The sequence below is a fragment of the Saccopteryx bilineata genome, chromosome 5 (assembly GCF_036850765.1).
Source record: "Saccopteryx bilineata isolate mSacBil1 chromosome 5, mSacBil1_pri_phased_curated, whole genome shotgun sequence".
NCBI lineage: Eukaryota > Metazoa > Chordata > Mammalia > Chiroptera > Emballonuridae > Saccopteryx > Saccopteryx bilineata.
In genome coordinates, this window is record NC_089494.1 from 33,181,051 (window position 1) to 33,208,647 (window position 27,597).

Consider the following 27,597-nt stretch of genomic DNA (forward strand, 5'->3'; position numbering starts at 1 on the left):
ATGAAGAACATCACTAAGCAGACCCAGTCCTGGGTAGACATCCTTAGGAAGGAAAATGCAGAGAAGCCCATCATGGTTCATGTCACTCTAGAGGGGACCTCTGAAGTGTGCTGCGTGATTCTTGAAATCACCCAGAAGGAGTGGAATGATTGCATGCACGTTATTATACATACAAGATGTCATTACCCATTGAGTTAATCTAATTTTACTTGCTCTAAATCAGTGGTAGTCAACATGGTCCCTACCACCCACTAGTGGGCGTTCCAGCTTTCATGGTGGGCAGTAGCAGAGCAACCAAAGTATAAATAAAAAGATTTAACTATAGTAAGTTGTTTTATAAAGATTTATTCTGCCAAACTTAGCAAAAACCCGACATAAAGTACTTGGTAAGTAATTATTATTATATGCTTTAACTTGCTGTAACTCTGCTTTATAAATTTTATAAAGTTACTTCCCTACTTTATAAATCACCATTACTGTGGAACCAGTGGGCAGTTAGAAAATTTTACTACTAACAGAGATACAAAAGTGGGAAGTAGGTATAAAAAGGTTGACTATCCCTGCTCTAAATCATGATGAACTTAAAGATAGGACCTTGGGGAGGGTCACATGGAAAACAGATTAGAATTGGCAGAGCTAAGGGAACTGGAGATTGTTCAGTAGACACATTTTATTTAAAATTATTCAGTGAAATACTGTGTTTCTTTTTATGTGGCATAGGAAAAGGAATTAACTAAACAGATATAACTCCTAATCCCTCCCCTGACTCTCTGTAATCTTTGGAAGATTTGAAATCTTCAGCACAAGAACTGCCTAATCCTTCATTGCAAGCCAGTGTGTATTTCTTCTGAGGGAAGATATAAGGGATGATCCTTGTTCACAGAAGTTTAATGGTTATCAGCCTGCCCCATTATCAGAAGGATTAGATGGAAAAGAGAATCAACTAGCACATTCCTCAGAGACAATATATATATATAATATATATGTTATATATATAATCATAAGACTATAGAAAGCTTCCCCTTCTCTGGAACCCCACCACCATATTATTGAAGGAGGACAGAGACAATATATATATATTGCCCCGACTTTCTCTTCTTTAGTGCATAGCTAGAGATCTCCTGTGGGACAGAAGGATGTACTTGCCGCATAGGTCACATGCATTAATCCTTTGTGAGTTTACTAGGATAAGTCAGAGCCTGGGAGTCTTCTTACTGGTAAGAAAGCTGAGGCCTGATCCTATAATGTGGACATTAAACAAAATACTGCCATCCTTTCTAACCCAACAGGAACATTCATGTATGATGCTGGATGATGTATTTATCTCTTCCTAGATGTAACTGCAACGATGTCAGGTTTGAAGATTCAATGCCTACATGTAGCAATTGATTGGGTTTTTTTGTGTGTGTGTGTGTATTTTTCTGAAGTTGGAAATGGGGAGGCAGACAGACTCCCACATGCGCCTGACCGGGATCCACCTGGCATGCCCACCAGGGGGCGATGCTCTGCCCATCTGGGGCGTTGCTCTGTTGCAACCAGAGCCATTCTAGCGCCTGAGGCAGAGGCCACAGAGCCATCCTCAGCACCCGGGCCAACTTTGCTCCAATGGAGCCTTGGCTGTGGGAGAGGAAGAGAGAGACAGAGAGGAAGGAGAGGGGGAGGGGTGGAGAAGCAGATGGGTGCTTCTCCTGCGTACCCTGGCTGGGAATCAAACCCGGGACTCCTGCATGTCAGGCCGACGCTCTACCACTGAGCCAACCGGCCAGGGCAATTGATTGGATTTTGTGTTACACAGTATATCTCTTCAATATCTGTGTCATCATTCACAAGGGGAAGAAAAGGAGATGAGGATAGATGGATGCAAATCTATCAATACTACTACTCAAGGCAAAATTAATCTTGTATTAACAGTGGGAACGTTAATAAAGTGTGGACTGTGCATTAGCAGCATTGGTGTTAGCTGGGAGCTGGATAGACAGACCCCTGACCCACTGTATCCCAGATCTACTGAATCAAAATCAGCATTTTACCAAGATTCTTGGGTGATGTGCGTGCAGTTGAAAGTTTGTGAGGCAAACATTGAGACACAATATGTACAGCAATATTATCATTTTTGTTTATGGACATTTTTTTGCTAAAAATTACAAATTAATTACATTTATGTTTTATAATTCTATTCTTGTGACAAGTCCAACTTGCTATAAATAACAGTGTGTAGTCAGAGGAAAACTGGAGGTAAGATAGTACAGATATATAGTGAAAGAAGTAATTTATTTCTTTCATTATAGTCTTCAAATATATATTGAACTATACTGTGTATAAGACACTATTCAAGGACCTGAAGATATAGCAGTAACTAATGTCTCTGTTTTTATTGTTCTTACATTTTATTAGGGGGGAACTCATAATAAACAAAGAAATTATGTTAGCTGGTAAGTGCTACAGTAAAAAATAAAGTAAGGGAGAAAAAGGGATGCTATTTTTTAATGAAGGGTCAGGGAATGCTTCACAGATATCTTAGTCTATTTGGGATGCTGTCAAAGAAATACCAGACTGGGTTGCTTCTAAACAGAAATTAATTCTCACAGTTCTGGAGACTGGAAGTCCAAGATTAAAGTGGTTGAATAAATGACCTCTTCCAGCTCCCAGACTTCTCTTTGGGTACTTACAGGACAGAGAGGACTAGGGAGCTCTATTTTGTAAAAGCAATAATCTCATTCATGAGGGTTCTTCCCTAATGAACTAAGTACCCCCCCAAAGGCCCCCACCTTCTAATACCATCATCTTGGTGTTAGAATGTCAACGTATGAAATTTGGAATACACAAACATCTGGACTGCAGCAATGGACAAGGGGATTCTTGAGCAGGGACTTGAAGATTGTGTGTGGACATCAGGGGGAAGGTCATTTCAGGTAGAAGGACAGTTTATGTAAAATCCCTGAGACTAAAGTTTGCTTTGTGAATTTGAGGAGCAACAAGGAAGCCAGGTGTCTGACGTGAAACAGGGTGGCCAGGATAATAGAGAAGTTAGAGTGGAAGTGTGGAAGGAAAACACACGTTCTTCGGGGCCATTTTAAGTAGCATGGGGAGTCACTAGAGAGGTTTTAGCAGAGGAATGGCATCTTATTTCTATGTTAAAATATATCTTGTGTTGCAATGTTAAATATCACCCATGGGTGGGGAGAATGCATAGCAAGAAGCGGGGAGGAAAATTGGAAGGCTTTACAATAAACCAGAAAAGATATAGTGGTAACTCACATTAGGGTGATAGTGGTGGTGGTGTAGAAAATGGTTAAATTCTGGATATACTTTGAAGATAAGCTGAAGATTAGATTGAATAAGAGGTATATGCCATAGATGGCAGGAGTATTCCCTAGGTTCTTGGGCTGATGAGCTGGAAGAGTGGAACTAATTACTATAATGGAGAATTCCAAAGCAAGGGGAATCTACACCCTCCTCCTGAAGTTTCTACATACTAAGTTTCACATAGCTGCTAGACAACCAAGGAGAGAGATTGAAAAGGCATAATTTTCAAACAGCTCCTCTATATTATTTTCAACTCTGTCACCTTGTAGTGAAGGTATCTATTAATAGTAAAGGAATTATAACTGGAATGTCTGCTGGTGCTGCCGGTCACACAGTCAAATAAGTACAGACGGATTCTTTTTTTTTTTTTTACAGAGGCAGAGATAGACAGGGACAGACAGACAGGAACGGAGAAAGATGAGAAGCATCAATCATCAGTTTCTTGTTGCGCGTGGCGGCTTCTTAGTTGTTCATTGATTGCTTTCTCACATGTGCCTTGACCGTGGGCCTTCAGCAGACCGAGTAACCCCTGCTGGAGCCAGGGACCTTGCGTCCAAGCTGGTGAGCTCTTTGCTCAAGCCAGATGAGCCCGCGCTCAAGCTGGCGACCTCGGGGTCTCGAACCTGGGTCCTTCCGCATCCCAGTCCAACTCTCTATCCACTGCGCCACCACCTGGTCAGGCCGGATTGATTCTTTATGGGCGCTTTATTCAGATGGCTGGTGACCAGAGAAGACAGTAGGTTTGTACCCTACTAACTGTCTTAATATCTCATCTGAAGCTAGCCTTTTTTTTTTCCCTCGAAGCTGGAAACGGGGAGGCAGACAGACTCCCGCATGCGCCCGACCGGGATCCACCCGGCATGCCCACCAGGGGGCGATGTTCTGCCCCTCTGGGGCGTCCCCTCTGTTGCATCCAGAGCCATTATAGCGCCTGAGGCAGAGACCACAGAGCCCGGGCCATCCCCAGCGCCCGGGCCATCTTTGCTCCAGTGGAGCCTCGGCTGCGGGAGGGGAAGAGAGAGACAGAGAGGAAGGAGAGGGGGAGGGGTGGAGAAGCAGATGGGTGCTTTTCCTGTGTGCCCTGGGCTGGAATCGAACCCGGGACTCTTGCACGCCAGGCCGACGCTCTACCGCTGAGCCAACCGGCCAGGGCAAGCTAGCCTTTTTGTAAGAAGTAAGACATAGGTAAGGGTTTGGGAATTTAAAAAGTTAATTGGTTCTGGAATCAAGTTCGGGGAATATGTATTGCTCCTAAGCTTCCTGGAGAAAGGATCCAGACCCCTTCCAGACACTACTTGGACTGATTGCAGTTCTTCTGACAAATGGTCAAGTGCTCTAGGACTCCCGAAACAACTATTTACTGTTAACTCCTAAGAACATCAGAAAGGGCATGGCTGTGTACCAACAATATTTACAACACTGACACTCGAATTTCACCTAATTTTCACAAGCCATGAATTATTTTTATATTGATTTTTGTTATTGTCTGCAAAACCTAAAATATTTACTCCCTGGCTTTTTACAGTTTGCTGACTGCTGGTATATATGAAACAAGATGGAACATTAGTTGATAATTTTGAAATATAGGTGGTGTGGGATTTCATTATACAGTACTAGTTTACTTTTGTATATGCTTGACATTTTTCACAAAAGTTTTAAAAATAGGTGTACCAAAGGCGATTAATCTGATGAGTTTTCCTCTCCTTCTTAAAAACAAAACAAAACCCTGAAAGTTGTCTGTATTTTGTAAATGCAACCGTTTCCTTAAAAAGGAAAACCGTTTTGAAACCTTTAGTAGTGGTAAAATTAGCCTTTTAAAATTCACGCTCGGCGACGGGGAAAGTACGAGGCGTAAACGTTTAAGGAAAAGAATTTTTTTGTGGGGACGTAGGGGCAGTTGTCTGTTTTCACATTACTATATACTATCAGGACCAATCCCCCTTTAACAATAATAAATCAAAACAAAATAAAAATTACTTCTCACTGCATTACCCCTGCCCTCCAACGGCCCCCGGAAAAGACGTCGTCAGCCGAATGCTACGTATGTCGGACCCCAGCAATGCCGGGCGTGGACGTCAGCACGTTGCCCCCGCCCCATACACGTCCAGGTCTGGGAAAAGACTAACTGGAGCGCCCCGGCTGGCGCCAGCTGCCGGGTTTTTAGGGCCAGAGGGACTGCGACTGCGCAGGCGTGTGGGCGGGGCTATACGAAGTCTCCGCCCTGTCCCAGCATGTGCGACCAATGAACAGCGACTGCCTTGGGGCCGGGTAAATTTTCGGAGGCCGGAATGATTAGCAGAGCGGACAGCTGCGCCCCTGGCTCCTCCCGGCCCTCGCGCCCCGCCTCGCGCCATTTGCTGCCCCACCTCCCACTCCCGCCCTCCTCCTAGCTGCGCTGGGACTTGGGGCTTCGGGTTGATTCGGGTTGATTAGGGGGCGAGGGAAGCAAGTTAGACCTCGGCCTGCGGCGGCGCAACCCTCTAACGTGAGCGCGGTGAGGGGGAGCGGGTTGTAGGAAAGAGGCGTCTGCGTGGCAGAAATGGGAGGCTCCCGGGGCTTGGTGGTCAGCGCGCTGTTGAGTGAGGGGCGGCCGTGAGGGGGCGAGGGTGGCTCGGGCGTGTCCCGGTGCGGTCGGGCGGGCGCGGAGAGCGGGTGGGAGACGGCGAGCTCCCATTGCCCTATTTCCAAAGCTTTTCTTGGCAGCTTGGCTTACCTTAAGTTTGCCTCTGTTTGGGTTGTCTGGGATGCGAGGAGGAAATGGAAAGATCTCCGAAAACACTGGACGCTTTCCCAGGGCACTTTCCTTGCCGGTGCGTGCATATTCCTTTCTTCCTGGCTGGGGAGCGGTGGGGAGGCTAGGTAGGCAGGTGGTTTTCGCTCTTTGAGGTTTGTGAAAACAAACCAACCAGGAATTCCTCACCCTCCTCTCACGCCCTGCCCTGCGACACAGCGACAAACATTCCCAACAAGTTCAAGAAGCAGACTAGAAAATTCTAAGGGATTCTGTATGTCAGAAGGAAGTGTGCTTTTTCCTTTTTTTTCCCTATGGAAACTATATGAGTGGGAACGTCATGTTGCTGTTTATTATCATTGGACACATTTTTGGTTATGAGCACGCATCTTTATGAGTCTGCCCTGGAGAATTCTGACTTTATATACATGTGAAATACTATTAGCTGTATTGTTTTGCTGAAATGTAAGTTTCTGGGAAATCTTATCTAACAATGTAAATAAAAGCTTAGCCTGTTTGTGGGAAGTGAAGTAGATAAACCTCTAGTTCTGATAAATCTAAAAATTGTAGTATAACTTCTTTTTCCAGCAGATACTTGCATACTTTTCTCTTTCACAGGTTAATTGCCCAACTACCACTGATGGAGATAAGTTGGAGTAACTGCTGAAACTGAATTTTGTTGACCAGAAGACAATCTATGTTTCACTTCTTTTTGTTTTCCCTACTGCTTTGAGCTTTACTGTAACAACCGAAAAACTTGGAAAATAAAATGAACATGCTTTGGTCTTGAACATAATTTTTTTTTTTTTGAGGAAAAGTTAAATTGCCAGAGTGAAAACCAGCATGGCATCCAGAGAGAGGCTCTTTGAACTTTGGATGCTTTATTGTACAAAGGTAACTGCTTTCTTTTTTTTTCTTCTAAGTTTTAAAATACTTTGGTATAAAATTTTGTGACTGACCTTATTATCACTTTTTAGAATGGATAGTAGTTAGTGTATTTATTTATGGAAATGACTCAAAATTTAAAAACATGGGATTTGCTGGTTTCCACGTTTTCAGGTTTAAATACCTGCACACTATTAGCATGCTATTAAAAACTGTAGTAGTGTGTGGCTATTATTGATATTTGTCTTCAGTAATCCCACAATTATATAAAATTAATAAGAGAAAAATAAAATTTAAATTTTTGTGCTTTTCTTTTTCTCCCACAAGTAGGAGGGTAGATATTTTCACGAGAAGGGCATTAAGCATTTTTGTCATGGTTAATCATTTAAATTGTATAAAAATGGTTACTGATTATATTAAATGGTTATTGATTTGAGGTGGTTACTATAGTTTGCACCTTATGAGTGTTACTGATTTGAGATGGTTACTATAGCTTGCACCTTACGAGTATTTTCTCATTTGATCCTCACAACAATCCTGTGAGATGGGTATTGTAATTATCCCCTTTTGTGGATGAGAAAACTGATCCAGAGGTTAAAGAGGCTAGTGAGTAGCAGAACTGAGCCAGAAACTCAGTACTGCCTGATTCAAGTCCATTGTCTTATCCATTATGACTCTTTAATATTTTTTTATTTTATCCTTGAAAAATAATTTTTGCCTTTATGTGAATTTTTACATGTTAGCTTTGATTCTGGGTAATTGGAGGAGAAAGGTATTACTTAAAAACATCTTTTTCAAGTGAAGAGGTACATTACTACTTTGAAGTTATTGGCAAGGGTCAGAGAAACATCTTTACGTAAGTTACTTTAGGTCTGTGTGGTGAAGTTTTCAAGTCTCAGCTTCCATGTGTGCATTATCCCTTCTGGCTTCTTTTTTATACTTTCTGCTCTTTAAAGAACAAGTTATTTCTTTAACAAATAATCTTGTATTAAATTTATCTGTTATGTTAAATTTTAGAGATGATACTGGAATTTTTTTTTTTTTTACTTCTCTGGCTTGGTATTTCTTATAATTATGGAAGAATGTATACTTTGAAATGTTTAATATGAATTTTTAAAATAGCTTTTAGTCTTGTGTAATTAAATGCCAGAAATGTCTATTTAAAAATAGACTACGCTTCTAATAAAAAAAGAATCTAATTCACCAGACACTTTTGAAGATAGTTACTAACACATGTTAGGCAAAATTTAAAATGCATTTTAGTATGAATGCCTAGTAGATTGAAAATGATTTATTTAAAAATACATCAAACTTATTAGGTTTTACTATTTTCTGAATGGCAAAAGGTAAATGGGGTTACATTGTCTTATTAATTAGTTATGTTGTTTCTAGGTTGAGTTCATGTTTTATGTAAGTGACACTGCTAATTGAAAAGATAGTATAACAGAATTTTATTCTTAGTGATATTTAATGGAAGTGTGAATCTTTCTGTTCATTAAAATTTAAGTAACTAGGGAAGGCCCTTCATAGTCAGATTTTGAAGCCTAATTCTTCGACAGGAACAAAAGTCCTATTTTCATATGTAAGATTTAAATCACTTGTGCATTTAATAAGATTTTATTTTTTTCAAATGTTTTTCAAAAAATTGTTATTTAATATAATGGTTTTATGTTTCACCAGTTCAAGAGTAAGTTACTTGGAAGCTAGCCAACAACTCTTTCCCACAAACACCTTAAATTCAAGTAGCTTTCAAATATACTCGATGGATTTAACATTTCTGCTCCCTTGTGAGGATGATTACCAAATACCCAGTTCTCTATACTTTCTCTTTAGGTTTACTGCTCTCACTCTATAGTGTATAGCCCTTCAAGCCACCTAACTCTTAAGACCGTTTTAAACTTTTGATTGGCTTTCAGACTACTTCAGGCTGCTTAGATCTTCTTTTAACTTCGCTCTAACTTGGAGCTAACTGTATTTCAAGGCTTGCAATTGTGGAGTCTAGTTTTGGCTCTGCTGATGTTTTGTTTTGGGGCCTCAGTTTTCTCATTTGTCAAGTAGTAGTAGTAAGAGAGAGAGAGAGAGAGAGAGAGAGTGTGTGTGTGTGTGTGTGTGTCCAGGGAGAATGTTTATCTAACACACCATTGAGATTTTAGTTCGTTTGTTTTGACCTCTGAGGGACATAGAGTTCTTCTGTCCTTTTTCTATGGCACGTTGTATAGAACCTTTTCATCATCTTCCTTTTTAAACTTGCACAAATAGAGAAGAGGCTGTAGTGAACTCTTTTGTATCTGTCATCTACTTCAATAATTATCAAATTATTTTCAATTATGTTTCATGTATAACCCTACTCTGTACCATCTCTACCTCTGAATTAATTTGAAGCAAATTCCAGACAATGTATGATTTTATCCATAAATATTTAAAAATATACTGTATCTATAAAATAACTTAAAAACATAATCATAATGTGATAATTCTTTAAATCATCAAATATCTGGTTGGTGTTCAAACTTTCCTGGATGTATTATAAATGTTTTATTTTCCTGCTGTTTGTCTCGATATTTAAACAAAATATACATGTATTATCTATTGTTAAGTGATAGGTTTTCCCTCACCACACTTTTTATTCCTTCTATATGTTGGAGAAACCAAATTTTAACATCAGAGTTTTTATCAGTTTAGGTTTTGCTGGCTGAATTCCCTTGATCTAAATTATTTGTTCTTCTCTACTGGTATCTGCACACTGGAATAGGGGCTTGATTCACATTCTATTTGGTGGGGGAAGGCTAAGATAATTTATGAGTGTCTCAGCTATCAGTGAGTTTTGCCTATATGCATTATTTCGTTAGGCGTTTGCAAAACTGTGATATCCATTTCTATCACTTTTTATCAGTAGAGCATATATTGAGAAATGTTCTCTCATCAATTATTTGATGACAATTCCTTAACAGGAAGGCAGGCAGAATTAGTGTTTGATTTTTCTCTCTTTGTTTCTGTAACGACTTGATCTGCTAGCATTCTTCCTAGGTGACCAATTGTTTTCTTGAGTATCAAGTTAATCTTTAATGAGTAAAATTTAAACATTGTCTACTATATTGCTGCCCTAGTTGGTATGCTATCCATACCAAACAAATTATACACAACTGATTAAGGTAGACGACTTTGAAGATTTTTGAAGGTCTGCTTCAGGTTAAGACATCCTCCTTATTTGCTACAGTGCTAACCTTAGCACAGGTATTCTGCAGTGTATTAACAATAGGTTGATATTAAGGTACCATCAATGTTTGTATGTAATATGATGTTTTAAAAATTGCCATTGAACATTATAAAAGTTTAGTAGATGTTTAAATAGGACTATATTAAAAATCTTTGGTTGATACTGTTTAGTCAAAGGAAAACTAATAGAATATATAAATGTCTTTTATCTATTAGTCTGGGTTCATTTGCAAGCCTAAATAGTATGATTAAAGTCCTTTAAATAGAACTAAAATTACTGGTTTTAGTTTTTAGCAGATGGGTGCTCACATATTAAACTTAATATTTGAAAAGAATTCGAGTAAAAATACTGGGCAATTTGTTTTTTTTAATCAAACTATTTAGGTCTAACTTTTCACTTTCTCCTGCTAGGTATGAGATTTGATTGTATTGTCAGAAACATTCATCTTCTAGGTTACTTGTTAACCGCATGTAATTATTATTACATAATCACGGCAGGATAATTTCTGATCAGCCTACGTTTCTGCCCTCTACAGATCTTTTCACCAGTATATGAGACTAATTCAAATTATGTAGTCTGAACTTTTCTTGTCTCTAATGGTCATCCCCACCCAGGGTCAAGGATTTCATTAACACTGCATTTCATATAGCTCTTATAAGTTAAACATTAATTTGAACAGGTTTAATGTTGTATCTGGATTTTAGTTCAGTAGTTTACTACTTCTTATCTGGGCATAGTTTTCCTAAGTATAGAAGGCAAATTTACTTTTTAAAAATATTTTTAAATGTATTGATTTGTGGGGGGGGGGAGGGGGGAGAAAGAAACATCTGTTTGTTTTTTACTTATTTATGCATACATTAGTTGATTCTTTTATGTGCCCCGACCAGGATTGAACCCATATCCTGGGTGTATCAGGATGATGCTCTAACCATCTGAGCTTCCCAGCCACTGCCCAAATTGATTTACTTTTGAAGATCTAAAGATTTTAGTTTATATTATGTGTATTAGGCACCTTATTCCTTGTATCTTTTGACATTGCTTCATTTAATGTGCTTGTGGTAAGAGAAACAGTGCTGAGTACAGTTTTGGGCTCTACATTATCATACAACTTTTTGGAATTTATGTATTGCATAGTACAACACATATATGTATCATGAAGTCCCTATCTCAACTCCTGTCCTTGGATAGGAATAAGGGTACATTTCCGTTTGACATTTAGCCTTTTGGGAGTGCCGCACTTGGTCACCATAACGTGCAGAAGAGAAACTGAGCCTTGAGAGACTTATCAAAGTCTTTTTTTTTTTCATTTTTCTGAAGCTGGAAACAGGGAGAGACAGCCAGACAGACTCCCGCATGCGCCCGACCGGGATCCACCTGGCACGCCCACCATGGGGCGACGCTCTGCCCACCAGGGGGCGATGCTCTGCCCCTCTTGGGCGTCGCCATGTTGCGACCAGAGCCACTCTAGCGCCTGAGGCAGAGGCCACAGAGCCATCCCCAGCGCCCGGGCCATCTTTGCTCCAATGGAGCCTCGGCTGCGGAAGGGGAAGAGAGAGACAGAGAGGAAGGTGCGGCAGAGGGGTGGAGAAGCAAATGGGCGCTTCTCCTGTGTGCCCTGGCCGGGAATCGAACCCGAGTCCTCCGCACGCTAGGCCTACGCTCTACTGCTGAGCCAACCGGCCAGGGCATCAAATTCTTTTATAAGAGTAAGTTATTTTTATTTTGTCTAGTGGAAAGTATCAAATGCATTGGTTCAGTAAAAAGATACGAAGTGGCTCAAAAGCATGATATTTTGAAATGTAGTGATGTGGGTTGAAATTCATAATTCATTTTTGTCATTAGCTGGTTTATTTTTTGGCATTTCTGTTTACACAGAAAAATTTGTGAAGCTACAGAATTAGAGCCACATCTGCTTCTTGTCTTAATGACCTAAAAACAAGTTACCTAATTTATATTTTCAGTTTTCTCATCTGTCAAATGGAAAAAAACTATTTTGCATATTTCTCATAGTTGTTGAGAAAAAAGTGAATTCACTGTATATAAATGCACCAGAACAGGAAGAATTATAAAATGTAATATTTTTAAATGTAATCTTTAATAGTATTTTAATTGTATGTATTTTTATATATGATATATATGAGTATATCAAAATTATTTTCATTTTGCCTTTATGTTGTATAATAATAAGTCATATTTTATAGTGTTTTTATCAGTAGTGATAAAGCTGTGCTTAAGAAGGTCTTGATTTCTAATCTGTATTTTTGCTTTCAAGCATAGTGCTTAATTATCCTAATGATTTGAGGTTTTTCTTTTTTCTCTAAACTAAGTTTGTTTTGGACTTTGATGATGCTCCATTTCCTGCTGTTGCCCTTTGTCCTGCTAAATCTGGAATATGACTGAAATAGATAGTTTTGCAATGAGCTCAGAGTGAATTTCCTTTTCAGAATAAAAGTTTTGTTTCATAAAAAAATAGATTATAGAGGTGTTTCATTCAAATAAGAAGTCAAGTACGTCTTTATATACATAGATTTGGGAAAAAAGGAATGAACAGTACTCTTCAGAGAAAATGATAATTTGTTCAATTTTGGTTATAATCCTAAAGCTTTTCATAAGATACACCAATATACACCAATCCTTGTAATTTTTTTTTTTTTTTAATTTATCCGAAGCTGGAAACGGGGAGGCAGTCAGACAGACTCCCGCATGCGCCCGACCAGGATCCACCCGGCATGCCCACCAGGGAGCGATGCTCTGCCCCTCTGGGGCAATTTTTTTTTTTTTTTTTTTTACAGGGACAGAGAGAGAGAGAGAGAGTCAGAGAGAGGGATAGATAGGGACAGACAGACAGGAACAGAGAGAGATGAGAAGCATCAATCGTTAGTTTTTCGTTGCGACACCATAGTTGTTCATTGATTGCTTTCTCATATGTGCCTTGACCACCGGCCTTCAGCAGACTGAGTAACCCCTTGCTCAAGCCAGCGACCTTGGGTCCAAGCTGGTGAGCTTTTTGCTCAATCCAGATGAGCCCGCGCTCAAGCTGGTGACCTTGGGGTCTCGAACCTGGGTCCTTCCGCATCCCATTCCGACGCTGTATCCACTGCGTCACCGCCTGGTCAGGCCCAATCCTTATAATTTAACCCACATTTTGTAAGTCTTGTTATGTGCAGAGTGATGAAATGGCTCTTAATTTTCTGTGGCTCAATCATTATTTGTATGTAAGGAAAGTAATGTTAGACTCTAAGCAAAACAAAACAAAATCATTAGTTCAATAGTAGTGGTTACCAATTAAGAATAGTTTTGTGTGTCTGTGTATAATTAAACTTTCTAAGTTTCAGAAAAGTATTAAGACAGCAAAGAATTATTGCTGTTTAATAATATTTATTGCTATTTAGTAGTTGCCATTTTAAATCTCCTTTCTTAGAATCATCATTATGGATTTTAAGCAGGTACATTTGGAAATCAGGTGCTGCACTAACTCCTCAATAGTCCTTCATTTTTAAAAATGTGAAATAAAATGCTTAATAGTTTAGTGTTCTTTTTAGTATCTGAATATAAGTGTTTGGGTTGCCTAACTTGCTTTTTCTCTTTATATACTCAGAAACTTTGACAAAAATATTTACTTTGTGCAACAATTCATTTTTTGTGACAGTTTCATTGTGGTCATTCAAAATCTATTCAGATGTGGGGAACTATGTGAAATGACTAAAATATGCCATAACTCTGTATGAACTCCTTCAAAGGTGTCAGAATTCAGGCAAGACTTAATAGCATTGGTTTCATCTTCTCCCTCAGCTTTTTTTTTTTAAATTCACTTAGTTTATTGAGTCTTGGACTTTACAGAAGTTTTGTGTGTGTGTCTGTGTGTGTATGTATGTGTGTGACAGAGACAGAGAGAGAGAAGGACAGATAGGATAGACAGACAGGAAGGGAAAGATTTGAGAAGCATCAATGCTTCATTGCAGCACCTTAGTTGTTCATTGATTGCTGTCTCATATGTGCCTTGAGGGGGGGGGTAGGGGGGTTGGCCACAGCAGATTGACCCCTTGCTGAAGCCAGCGACCTTACGCTCAAGCTGGTTAAGCCTTGCTCAAACCAGATGAGCCCGTGCTCAAGCTGGCGACCTTGGGGTTTCAAATATGGGTCCTCCACGTTCCAGTTCAACGCTCTATCCACTGCACCACTGCCTGGTCAGGCCCCCCCTCAGCTTTTATTAAGACAAGTGGAGTTTATTTTACAATATTTCATTAAGGGAAATAGGGAGCTCTGTTCTTTTTTTTTTTTTAATTCATTGATTTTGAGAGAAAGAGCGAGAAGCATCAGCTCATCATTGCTTCACTTTAGTTGTTCATTGATTGCTTTTTGTATGTGCTTTAACTGGGCAAGCCCAGGGTTTCAAACCACTGACCTCAGCATTCCAGGTCGATACTTTTATCTACTGCGCCACCACAGATCAGGTGGAGCTCTGTTCTTAAATGTATTTTATATAGACCAGTGTTATCTTTTTTTTTTTTTTTTTTTGTATTTTTCTGAAGCTGGAAACAGGGAAAGACAGTCAGACAGACTCCCACATGCGCCCGACCGGGATCCACCCGGCACGCCCACCAGGGGCGATGCTCTGCCCACCAGGGGGCACTGCTCTGCCCCTCTGGGGCGTCGCTCTGTCGCGACCAGAGCTATTCTAGCGCCTGGGGCAGAGGCCAAGGAGCCATCCCCAGGGCCCTGGCCATCTTTGCTCCAATGGAGCCTTGGCTGCGGGAGGGGAAGAGAGAGACAGAGAGGAAGGGGTGGGGTGGAGAAGCAAATGGGCGCTTCTCCTATGTGCCCTGGCCGGGAATCGAACCCCGGTCCCCCGCACGCCAGGCCGACGCTCTACCGCTGAGCCAACCGGCCAGGGCCCAGTGTTATCTTTTAAAATACTGAAAATAACTTATTCTTACCTATATCTGAGGAATATCACATTTTAATTTCTGTCTGTGACTTAGGTGTAGAATGATAGAGTTATCTACTCTCAGGTTGAATCACAGCATTAACAGATCCATTCATCACACAAAAAAGTCATTTAAGCATTTCAAAACACTTCTGTAAGAAAATGTAGTTTTGTTTGATGCATTTAATCTACTATATAGTCTTTCTTCACATTAGATATTTCAGTAGTAAAGATATATACTATTTTATGATGTCATTGTTAGATGAATTTATATTTCTATAATTGAATAATTTTGATTTAGGATTTTTGTAAAAATTGTAAATTTAAATAAGTTTGAAATGTAGAATTTTAATTTTCTAGTAAACAAATTTCATTTTAGGTATACACATATAAGATTTGTAATTTAGATTTATGTTCTAAGAAAAAGTAGTAACAATTTACTTTTATGTTGAGCTTTAAAAAATTTTAAATTTAAGATATACAAGTTAATTGTAGGAAATTTAGAAAATGCAGATATGTAGAAAGTCAAAGTTTAATTTCAGAATTTTTTTTTCTTTTTTTCTATTTTTTAAGTGAGGAGGGGAGATAATGAAACAGACTCCCAGGCGTGCCCCCCCAACCAGGATCCAGCTGGCAACTTCTGTCTGGGGCTGATGCTCGAATGAACCAAGCTATATTTAGCACCTGAGGCTGACATGCTTGTACCAGCTGAGCTATCCTCAGTTCCTGGGGCCAATGCTGGAACCAATCCAGCCACTGACTATGGGAGGGGAAGAAAGAGAAGTGGGAAAGGGCAGGGAAGAGAAGCAGATAATTGCTTCTCTTGTGTGCCCTGATCAGGAATCAAACCTGGGATGTCCATATGCTGGACCAGTGCTCTAACCACTGAGAAAACTAGCCAGGTCCATTTCAGAAAATTTTAAAGTACTTTATGGATATGATTGAAAAGTTCGTGTAAGTTAATTGCATTTACTACTGTAAATCATTAAGATACTAAATTTGATAAGCTTCAACCTGACATGAAGCTTGAACATTATTTTAAACTCTTAAGCTTTATTTAGAAAGTGCCAATGTTATATGTAACTAATTCAATCATAGTGCTATGCTTTTCTCTGCTAAGGAATTCGCTTTAGTCCAATTCACTAAATTACCTTACCACAAGTTGATCCTTATATGGATTTGCAAATCAAATTCACCTTTTGTTCTAGGAAAGATCCAAAAAGCCCCACTCATGCAGACTAGACTGGTAGTTGGTACAAGCAAATACAGATCCCTCTGGAAGAGGAAACCTTAAGTATAGATATCAAGTGTTTTGTCAAATTGCAGCTTAATACCTTAAATCGTGATGTATGAGTTGATCGTACAACACTTTTATTGCTTTGAAATTTTATCTTTTTCGAGGGATTTGGCAGATTTTCTTATCTTCATTTACACTGATTGGCTTATGATCATTCTTTTTGCATGTATATGAGTTTCACCTATTTTAGGGTATTTTTCAAATTTGTAAAGTGCTTACCTGTTGCTTTGGAAATTGTGATCAGTTTTAGAATAACTATTTGCATTATTAATGTCAAATTATACCCTGCTGCTTTTATGCCTTTATATACAATAACTTCATTTTATTGCCTAATCATATATATATTTTTAATTTTATCTATTTCTTTTTTACAGAGACAGAGAGAGTCAGAGAGAGGGATAGACAGGGACAGACAGACAGGAACGGAGAGAGATGAGAAGCATCAATCATTAGTTTTTTGTTTTTTTTTTTTAAATTTCTTTTCTTTTTATTTATTCATTTTAGAGAGGAGAGAGAAAGAGACAGAGAGGAGAGAGAGACAGGGGGGAGGAGCTGGAAGCACCAACTCCCATATGTGCCTTGACCAGGCAAGTCCAGGGTTTCGAACCGGCGACCTCAGCATTTCCAGGTCGACGCCTTATCCACTGCGCCACCACAGGTCAGGCTCAATCATTAGTTTTTCATTGCGCGTTGCAACACCTTAGTTGTTCATTGATTGCTTTCTCACATGTGCCTTGACCGCGGGTCTTCAGCAGACTGAGTAACCCCTTGCTGGAGCCAGCGACCTTGGGTTCAAGCTGGTGGGCTTTTTGCTCAAACCAGATGATCCTGCGCTCAAGCTGGCGACCTTGGGGTCCACTGCGCCACCGCCTGGTCAGGCGCCTAATCATATTTTTTGAAGACATTTTGAACAGCAGTAAAATTCAACATGTAATACCAATTCTACATGTAAATTTAGTAAAAGAATATCAATAATGGCTATTACCAAGTTTGCACAGGTAGTGATAAGTTTGTCATAACAGCAGCTTCTCTGAAATTGTAAGCTGCATTTTGATTTCTAAGATGCCAAAATAAATATGATATAAAGGTGACCTATTAGTTTTTGTCAGTTTTTAAAAAAAAATAAAATGTCTAGATAAATCCAATAATAACAATTGAAAATCAATAAATAGAGTTAATATGAATTTAGACAGTTGAAGAGAATGAGAATTGGAAGGAGGAGTACAAGAATTCTTAGAATATATCCCAGGAAGTCAAAGAGATGAAAAATTTGGAAGGAAGGTTAAGGGATACGGAGGATAGTGTGAAAAGGTTTGACACAAGTTTAATTAGATGTAAGGGGAGGAAGAAATGAAGGAAATGCAATATTTGAATAGAGTGTAGGTGAGAGCTTTCCAGGATGATGAAAGTCCAGAGAATCTCAAGAACAGTAAATAAAATTCTGTACCAAGACACATAGTAAAAACAATAGTGTTTTTTCAGAAAACCAGAGAAAAATCTTAAAAGCTGCCAGAGGGAAAAAAAATTTTCAGAAGGATGACAGATGAATAGGCATTTTTTCAGTGATAATGATGAAAGGGAAAAGGTAATGGATTGTTTCAGCAAAATAAAAAGTTTAATTCACTAAGAAAATATAACAATTTGGGGGGGGAGTGACAGAGAGAAGGACATATAGGGACAGACAGACAGGAAGGAGAGATGAGAAGCATGAATTCTTCATTGAGGCTCCTTAGTCTCCTTAGTTGTTCATTGATTGCTTTCTCACATGTGCCTTCACTGGGAGTCTACAGCAGAGCGAGTGACCCTTTGCTCAAGCCAACAACCTTGGGCCCAAGCCAGTGACTAAGGGGTCATGTCTATGATCCCATTCTCAATCCAGCAACCCTGTGCTCCAACTAGTGAGCCCCCGCTCGAGTCAGATGAGCTCAAGCCAGATGAGCCTGCGCTCAAGCTGGCGACCTTAGGGTTTTGAACCTGGGTTCTCCATGTCTCAGTTCAAGGCTCTATCCACTGCGCCACTGCCTGGTCAGGCAAAAACATAACAATTTTAATTTTCTGTGTACCTCATAACAATCTCAAATAAAGCAGGCATTGACAGAACTACAGAGAAATGAGCATAATCATAGTAGGTTAATAAATTTAACTTGTTTTAGTAGGTTTTCCTTAAAATGTACTTTTCTAAGGAATTGATAGAATGAACAGACAGAAAAACTCAGGAAAGATTCGGAATATTTAAACAACAGAATGGACAAATTTAATATAATGGATTTATGACCAACCAGCATACTCAACATGCATTCCTTTCAAGCACACATAAACCACATAAACAGTTACAAAATGATGATGTAACAGACCTTAAAGCAAGTTTTAATAACTTTCTTTTTTGTTTTTTAGATTTTTATTTATTTATTTTTATTAGAAAGATAGAGGACAGAGAGATAGAGAGGTAAGAGATAGAACAGGGGGAGTAGCAGGAAGCATCAACTCCCATATGTGCCTTGACCAGGCAAGCCCGGGGTTTCAAACCATCGACCTCAGCATTCCAGGTCGATGCTTTATCCACTGCGCCACCACAGGTCAGGCAATAACTTTCAAGTGATTGAAATAATAGAGTATGTTTTCTGATGATAATGTAGTTATGGAAGAAATTGATAGTAAAATATGTTTTTAAATGTTTGAAAGCCATGAAATATACCTTTAAATAAACCTTTGTTTAAAGAACAAGTAATAAAGGAAAATTAGAAATTTTTGGAACCAAATGATAAAGATACTGTGTTTTAGAATGTTGTGGAGGCCTGACCTGTGGTGGTGCAGTGGATAAAGCATCGACCTGGAAATGCTGAGGTCGCCAGTTCGAAACCCTGGGCTTGCCTGGTCAAGGCACATATGGGAGTTGATGCTTCCAGCTCCTTCCCCCTGTCTCTCTCTCCTCTCTCTCTCTCTCTGACTCTCTCTATCTCCTTTCTAAAATGAATAAATTAAAAAAAAATTTAAAAAAAAAAAAAAGAAAAAGAATGTTGTGGAGGGGGGCAACTGTAGCATTACTTATGAAGATGGCTTTAAATGTGTTAGAAAAGAAAAAAAAGGCTAAAAATTAATGAACTAGTCAGATCCTCACTTCCTGAGCTATTTAAAATAGCACCTGAGGCAGAAGCCCTGGAGCCATCATCAGTGCCCGAGGCCAACTTTTCTCGAACTATTTGAGCCTTGCTGCAGGAGGGGAAGAGAGAGAAAGAGATGGGGGAGGGGGGGTAGAGAAGCAGATGGTCGTTTCTGTGTGCCCCGGCCGGGAATCGAAACCGGGACTTCCACACTTTGGGCGGACACTCTACCCCTGAGCCAACAGACCAGGGCCCATGGTTTGTCATTTCGGAAGTAAGAAAAGACACTGTTGTTTTCATATTCGTTAATCCTTTTTTCCCTGGATCATTCACTTTGGAAAAAGCCTGGATCATTCACTTTGGAAAAAGCCTGGATCATTCACTTTGGAAAAAGCTGGTATGTTGTGAGGAGCTCTGTGGAGCAGCACATGTTGTGAAGAACTGAAACCTTGCCAACTACCAAGTGAGTGAAGTTGAAAGTGGTTTCTCCGGCCCAGGCAGGCTTTGTTATGACTGCAGCCTTAGCTGACATCTTCATTCTAAGCTAATGAGAAACTCTGAGCCAGAACCACCCATCTAAGCTGCTTTTTTTTTTTTTTTTTTTAAAGAGAGATGTTTTTCTCTTTTTTTTTTACAGAGGCAGAGATAGACAGGGACAGACAGACAGGAACAGAGAGAGATGAGAAGCATCAATCATCAGTTTCTCGTTGCGCATTGCGACTTCTTAGTTGTTCATTGATTGCTTTCTCACATGTGCCTTGACCGTGGGCCTTCAGCAGACCGAGTAACCCCTTGCTGGAGCCAGCGACCTTGGGTCCAAGCTGGCGAGCTCTTGGCTCAAGCCAGATGAGCCCGCGCGCGACCTCGGAGACTCAAACCTGGGTACTTCCGCATCCCAGTCCGACGCTCTATCCACTGCGCCACCGCCTGGTCAGGCCTAAGCTGCTTTTGAATTGCTGACTAAAAAATGATAAAATAATTGCAGTTTAAGCTCCTAAACTTAATTGGTTTAATGTGTTATGCAGGAATAATGAATATATCATCCATTTCAGGAAGACAGAAAAAATCCCAAGGAAAATTATGAGGTTCTTTTTTCATTCTAATATGAAAATTCTTGAATTTATTATGTTTATTTTTCAATTGTTGCAGGAAATATATAAGAAGGTTGACACATTAAGGAATATGTTGCATTTTGATAAGTCATTCATTATATAGTATTTTAGAATGAGTGGCACAAACATAATCTGATTTTTTTAGACGTAATAATGTCATATTTTTAAAAAGATATCTTTTGCCTGACTGGTGGTGGTGCAGTGGATAGAGAGTCGACCTGGGATGCTGAGGTTTCATGTTCAAAACCCTGAGGTTGCTGGCTTGAGCGCAGGGTCATTGCATCAGCTGGAACCCCCTGGTCAAGGCACATATGATCAATCAATGAACAACTAAAGTGCCCCAACTACAAATTGATGCTTCTCATCTCTCCCTTCCAGTCTCTCTGTGTCTCTCTAAAAAAAAAAGAAATGAAAAAAGAAAGATAATCTTTTAGGGATATATATTGAAATATTTGTAGATGAAATGGCGTGATACTTGGATTTGCTTCAAAAAATGCAGGTAAGGATGGGGATATATGTGAAAGAGGATTATTCATTATGCGTAATTTGATCATTGTTGGAGCTGAGTCATTATACTGTACTCTACTTTTATGTATGTTTGAAGTTTCATTTACTGCCTTTAGAAAGAGTAGAAATCAATGAAAGGATGAACACATACATAGGATCAACCAAATAAAAAGTTGATTCTTTGGTAAAACTACTGAAATTGAGTCACAAAGATAAGATTTATGGTTATAATTGTTTTGGAAAGATCATATATATCCACCCCTTCCAGTGCCATTCACAAGGCATATTTTATCTCAAAGATAATATTAAAAATTTTATTTAACTTTGCTTAATTAATTAGTGCATCTCAAACTTGATTAAGCACAGCCATCTTTTTCTTTTTAAAAACTTTTAAAATCATGTATTCTTGTCCAAGTGAACAGTGTTTCTAAGTACTTGCTTAGGAACTTCTCCAATCTTATAATTCTATGTACCTCTCCCATTGCTTCCTGTCCTTTCAACACTGGAGCAATATACATTATTGTACATCTTTAAATGTATTGTGCTGTTGTCTGTCTGGAATTTCCTTCTCTCCTTATGATCTATTAAAACTTTTGAGTGCTGCTACTCACCTCCAACCTTTACAGAGTCAATACATCTCATCTCTGTATTATTTCCAAACTTGTCAACCTGTTTTACTTCTCATGCTGTTTTGCATTTATTTGTTTATGCAACTTTTTAAAAAATTGATTTGAAGAGAGAGGAAGAGAGAGAGAGAGAAACATTGACTTGTTCCACTTACGCTGTCATTGGTTGATTCTTCTAAGTGCCCTGACTGGAGATTGAACCTGTGACCTTTGCATGTTGGGATGGTACTCGAACCAACTGAGCTAGCTGGCCAGAGCTTTTTTATGCCTTATTTAAAAAAATATATTGTTTAATTACAGTTGACATATAATATTATATTAGTTTCAGGTGTACAACTTAGGGATTAGATTTTTATATATCTTAGGAAATGGTCACCCTGATAAGTCTCGCACCCATTTGACACCATAAGTAGGAATCACAATGTTATTGACTATTCCCTATGTTGTAGTTTATATCCCTGTGATGATATTAATAAGTGGAAATTGAAACTTGTTAATCTCTTTTCACCCCCCCTTTGACAACCATGAGTTCTCTGTATCTATGAGTTTGTTACTTTATTTTGCTTTTTAGATTCCACATATAAATGAAATCATGTGGAATTTCTTTTTTTCTGACTTATTTCAGTTAACAATATTGTCTAAGTCCTCCTATGTTGTCACAAATGGGAAGATTTCATTCTTTTTTATGACTGAATAATATTCCATTGAGTATATGTGCCACATTTTCTTTATCTTTTCATTTATTGATGGGTACTAGGTTGTTTCTATATCTTGGCTCTTGTAAGTAATGCTAAAGTGAATATAGGGGTGCATATATCTTTTTGATTTAGTGTTTTGGGTGTTTTTTTTTATAATTGCTGAGAAGTGGAATTGTTCAGTCATATGATAGTTCTATTTTTAAATTTTGAGGAACCTCCACATTGTTTTTCATAGTGACTACATGAATTTACAATGTTATGCCTCTCTTTTCTATAGAAAGAAAGAGTACTTTGAGGACAAGATGATGCTTGTTTATTTTATTTTATTTTTTTATTAAATTAGGGTATTGACATAAGGTTATTTCATTTGTCTTCATATTCATAAAGTCTAGCACTGTCCTTGGTTGATACGTGGTTGGCATGTACTTATTAAATGTTGTTTGAAGTAGCTAGGTCTGTCAGAAAAAACTTTAAGGCTGACCTTAAAGACTAATCACCATCAATAATTGTTTTTATGGTGGGAATTTATCTTCTTTTGGTAGGATGCTGGAAAATATATTATGAATACAGGGTGGAGCAAAAAAATAGTTTTATAGTTGTGAGTATGCACAACAGTTTATTCTTGTATTGTTATTTATTGTAGTATTTTCCATATGAACAACTATAAACTACTTTTGTCTCCTCCATATAACTGACTTAAGTAACTTTTAAAATCTAATTCATATGTAAGTTGGGAGCTGCCCAACATATAGTTGAGATATATCTATCCAAAAGTTTATAGTTCTAAAACTTGAAAGACTACTACAACCCAAATATTATTGTGAAGAGGAAGTAAGATGTTTCCTCTGTTTTTACCTATAACTCTACTATATGAAATTGTATGGATTCTTTAATTCCATTACCTGTGCTAAGGCCTCCCTACAGGGTAATGGATGTTATGAGAAGATAAAAGCCTCCTGTGCCTTAATGTAATTTAAATAATCACATTTGACTAATGACCACTGTATTGGACAGCACATCTCTAAGTGTTGAGATTTTATTTTATGGCAATGGGGAACCATTGGAGGTATTTGAACTGGAGAGAGGAGATGATTAGATTTTAATATAACAAGTTCCATAGGCAGCTCTGTATTGGTAGGGAAAACTGAAGATACAGAGACCATTATGAAATTACATTGCAGTCCAAATGAGAGTGTATTTATCTTAAACAATGGCACATGACTGGATGAATATTTGAGTACGAAATTAATAAAGTTGATTTTGTAATTATTTTACAATTACTAATTTAATTATACTGGACTAGGACCAGTTTGAGTCTATAGCTTAATAATTCTGAGCATTTGCTAAATGTCAGGCCTTACATTTATTATTTCATTAGTGCTCTCAGCAACTGTATGAGGTAGGAAATATTATCTTCATTTTACAGAGGGAAAATGTATCAGAGTGACATAGATACCGTGTTTCCCCGAAAATAAGACAGTGTCTTATATTAATTTTTGCTCCTAAAGACGCAGTAGGTCTTATTTTCAGGGGATGTCTTATTTTTCCATGAACAAGAATTCATATGTTGAACAAAAAAATCAACATTTATTAATACACTGTAGTCATGGTATCACAGACATCAGCAAACCACCAAACTCTGAATTCCATCAAGAATTTCTTGTGACTCTATTTCCATATACAACAATCTACCCTGTCTCCCCGAAAATAAGACAGTGTCTTATATTAATTTTTGCTCCTGTAGACGTGCTAGGTCTTTTTTTCTAAGCTTGAAAAAAATTGCACTAGGTCTTATTTTTGGGGAAACGGTAGTAAATGCAAAAAGATTTGAGAGAAATGAATACAATTAAAGTCATGTGGCAAGCAGGATCATGAAATATTAAAATATGTTTATGTATAGGATGGGACATTTCTATTTTGTGGGAGCTTCCTAAATTTGGTACACAGTAGGTTATAAAAGTAATATTAATTAATATTTATTGTGTATAAACTATGTGTTAGGCATTGTTTTCTAAGCCTTTGGCAATATTAGGTTACTTAATTTTCACACTAGCCCTGTAAAGAAAGTTACTATCATTATCATCATTCTTTAGAGGAAGAAACTGATGTACAAAATGACTTATTCAAGTAAGTGACAGAGCAGGGATTAGGGTCTACATCAGGGGTCTCAAACTCAACTCAGCATGTGGGCCGCAGAGCAAGATCACAGCCGTTCGGCAGGCCGCACTAGGTCTACAAAAGGCAACTGTTACGCAACACTTTTCAGTGTCACAAAAGGACCAGAAACTGTAGTTAGTGGATTAGTCTGCGGGCCGCAAAAAATTGTTTGGCAGGCCGCATGCGGCCCATGGGCCGCGAGTTTGAGACCTCTGGTCTACATAGTTTGGCCCCAGTGTTCGTGCAGTACTTCATACATTTGTGTGCTATGTTAATAAATACTGTACAAATGTGGAGATAGATCATCCTGTGGCGTTTCAATATTCCAAACTCTCTTAACCATAAGAGTAACTAAGCTTGAGATTTAGTGAATGTTTCTGGGTGTGTGGCGATCTTTTTTATATGGCCTTGGGCAGTAAAGTATAGATCCTCAAAGGCTGTACTCAGGCTGAGTGGAATGTGGCTCATTTACGTGTTAAATTGTTTATTGCCTTGAGTTTACTGATTTTGATTAAACTCTTCTTTTTGCCCTCAAAACTCCATTTTATTCTAGTCATAGTTCAAAAACAGTGTAGTGTGGTAGGAAGGGCACACTTGGATTCATATATCCTTGCATTTTAAACCCAGCACTATTGATTATCAATTGCGTGACCATGGACAAGTTATATATCCTTAGCACTTCTCTTTTCTGACCTTTAAAACAGGGGAAACGAAACCTTCTCTAGATAGTTGCAAGAAATAAATGGGATGATATATCTATATCTATATATCTATATCTATATACACATATATATATACTGCTCACAAAAATTAAGGGATTTTTTATCACTTCATATTTATTTTGAAATATCCCCTAGTTTTTGTGAGCAGTATATACTTTAATAATGTTTTCTGTAGTACTTAGCACATGGCAGATGCTCAAAAAACTAACTTCTTTACTTTTTACTAAATGAAATATTTACAAATTTAAGTACCATTTCTTTCCTGATAGTTGCTCAACTTCTAAGAGAACTCTATACTTGCCAAACAGTTGGTAGCTCTGACTTTTAGACTTTGAACCAGATACTGTAGAGTTTCTAAATAAACTATGAGGAGAAATGCATTAATTCTTCATGGCATCATGAAACTGTTTTGTTTCTAACTTTTACAGAAAGAGAATCCTCTGCTTTATTAAAAAGGAACAATGATAAGGAAAACTCCAGGTACTTGTATTTCTGGAGCCATATCCTACTGGATGGATGGATGGGTGAATAAATGAGTGAATGAATGAATGAATGACATACTAGTTGGAAATGAAAATACCTAGTAATGAAACCCTTGAGAATATTTCTCATGAGATAGTTCTTTTTCTGAACTACTTCCATTTTTTCTCAGTGATGATGTAGATAGAAGCAATTTACAATCTGATTTTGGAATAGTATATTAATAGAAAGACAAATACACAAAAGGTCAGCAGTCTGCATATTCTGAGAACATTCTTTTAGGAATTCTGATTTGTAGCTTAATGCTTTTATTGTAGGAAAATAATTAATGACTGTAACTAAGACTCCTGAGTGCTATCTATGTTGAAATGACTAAGATGTTAAGGAGGTGAAGGAAACAAATTTGAACATTTTTTTTAAATTTTTTATTTATTTATTTTTTACAGAGACAGAGTGAGTCAGAGAGAGGGCAGACAGGGACAGACAGACAGGAACAAAGAGAGATGAGAAGCATCAATCATTAGTTTTTCATTGCGCGTTGTAACACCTTAGTTGTTCATTGATTGCTTTCTCATATGTGCCTTTATCGCGGGCCTTCATCAGACTGAGTAACCTCTTGCTGGAGCCAGCGACCTTGAGTTCAAGCTGGTGGGCTTTTTGCTCAAACCAGATGAGCCTGCTCTCAAGCTGGCGACCTCGGAGTTTCGAACCTGGGTCCTCTGCATCCCAGTCCAACGCTCTATCCACTGCGCCACCGCCTGGTCAGGCAAATTTGAACATTTTAATGATGCAGTTTTAAAAAGATTTTTGTGATCTGTATCTTCTTTTTTTCAAATCAGCTTTTAGATGTAGTTTACAGACCACAAATGCACAGGTTATAAGTCTCAAATTTTTTTTATTATTTATTTTTTACATTTTATTTATTCATTTTTTTAGAGAGAGGAGACACAGAGAGAGAAAGAGACAGAGAGAGGAAAGAGATAGAAAAAACAGAGGGAGGAGCAGGAAGCATCAACTCCCATATGTGCCTTGACCAGGCAAGCCTGGGATTTCGAACCAGCGACCTCAGCGTTCCAGGTCAATGCTTTTACCCACTGCGCCACCACAGGTCAGGCATAAGTCTCAAATTTGATGCATTTTGATACAAGCACACATTAACATAGAGTAACTACTACCCTAATAAAAAAGTAGAAAATATCTATCACCTTGGACAGTTCCCATTGTGTGCATTTGTAGTCAGTCTTCTGAAAGATAGCCCATGATCTAATACTTGGTATAAATAAAATTACAGTGTATATGCTCAAATGCAGGGGTCCCCAAACTTTTTACACAGGGGGCCAGTTCACTGTCCCTCAGACCGTTGGAGGGCCAGACTATAAAAAAAACTATGAACAAATCCCTATGCACACTGCACATATCTTATTTTAAAGTAAAAAAACCGGGAACAAATACACTATTTAAAATAAAGAACAAGTAAATTTAAATCAACAAACTGACCAGTATTTCAATGGGAACTATGCTCTTCTCACTGACCACCAATGAAAGAGGTGCCTCTTCTGGAAGTGTGGTGGGGGCCGGATAAATGGCCTCGGGGCCGCAGTTTGGGGACCCGTGCTCTAATGCCTGCCTTTGCTGAACATGTTTTTGAAACTTCTATTTGTTGTATCAATAGTTCATTCATTATTAGGGAATAGCATTCCACTATGTGAATATAGCACTGTTGTTTTTTTCTAATCAGTTAACCTGTTGATGGAATTTTAGTTTGTTTACAGCTTTTGGCTATTAAAAATAATTCTATGAATATTTTTGTACAAAGATTTTTGTAGATATA

General features: G+C 38.3%; 1 protein-coding gene across 8 annotated transcripts in view; it reads left to right on the top strand.

The window, feature by feature from the left end:
- Positions 1–5,656: 5,656 nt before the first annotated feature.
- The window catches only part of NBEAL1 (neurobeachin like 1), a 181,925-nt gene continuing 159,984 nt past the window's right edge, over positions 5,657–27,597 (top strand). For 2 of the 8 annotated variants that reach the window (XM_066279145.1, XM_066279152.1), the window contains exons 1-3: positions 5,657–5,791; positions 5,997–6,116; positions 6,656–6,931. In XM_066279145.1, the coding sequence (XP_066135242.1) occupies positions 6,881–6,931 (51 nt within the window). In that variant the 5' untranslated portion in view covers positions 5,657–5,791; positions 5,997–6,116; positions 6,656–6,880. Of the gene's footprint in view, positions 5,801–5,996; positions 6,117–6,655; positions 6,932–27,597 lie in introns of all 8 variants that reach the window. The other 6 variants (XM_066279146.1, XM_066279151.1, XM_066279148.1 and 3 more) reach the window with 6 other exon arrangements.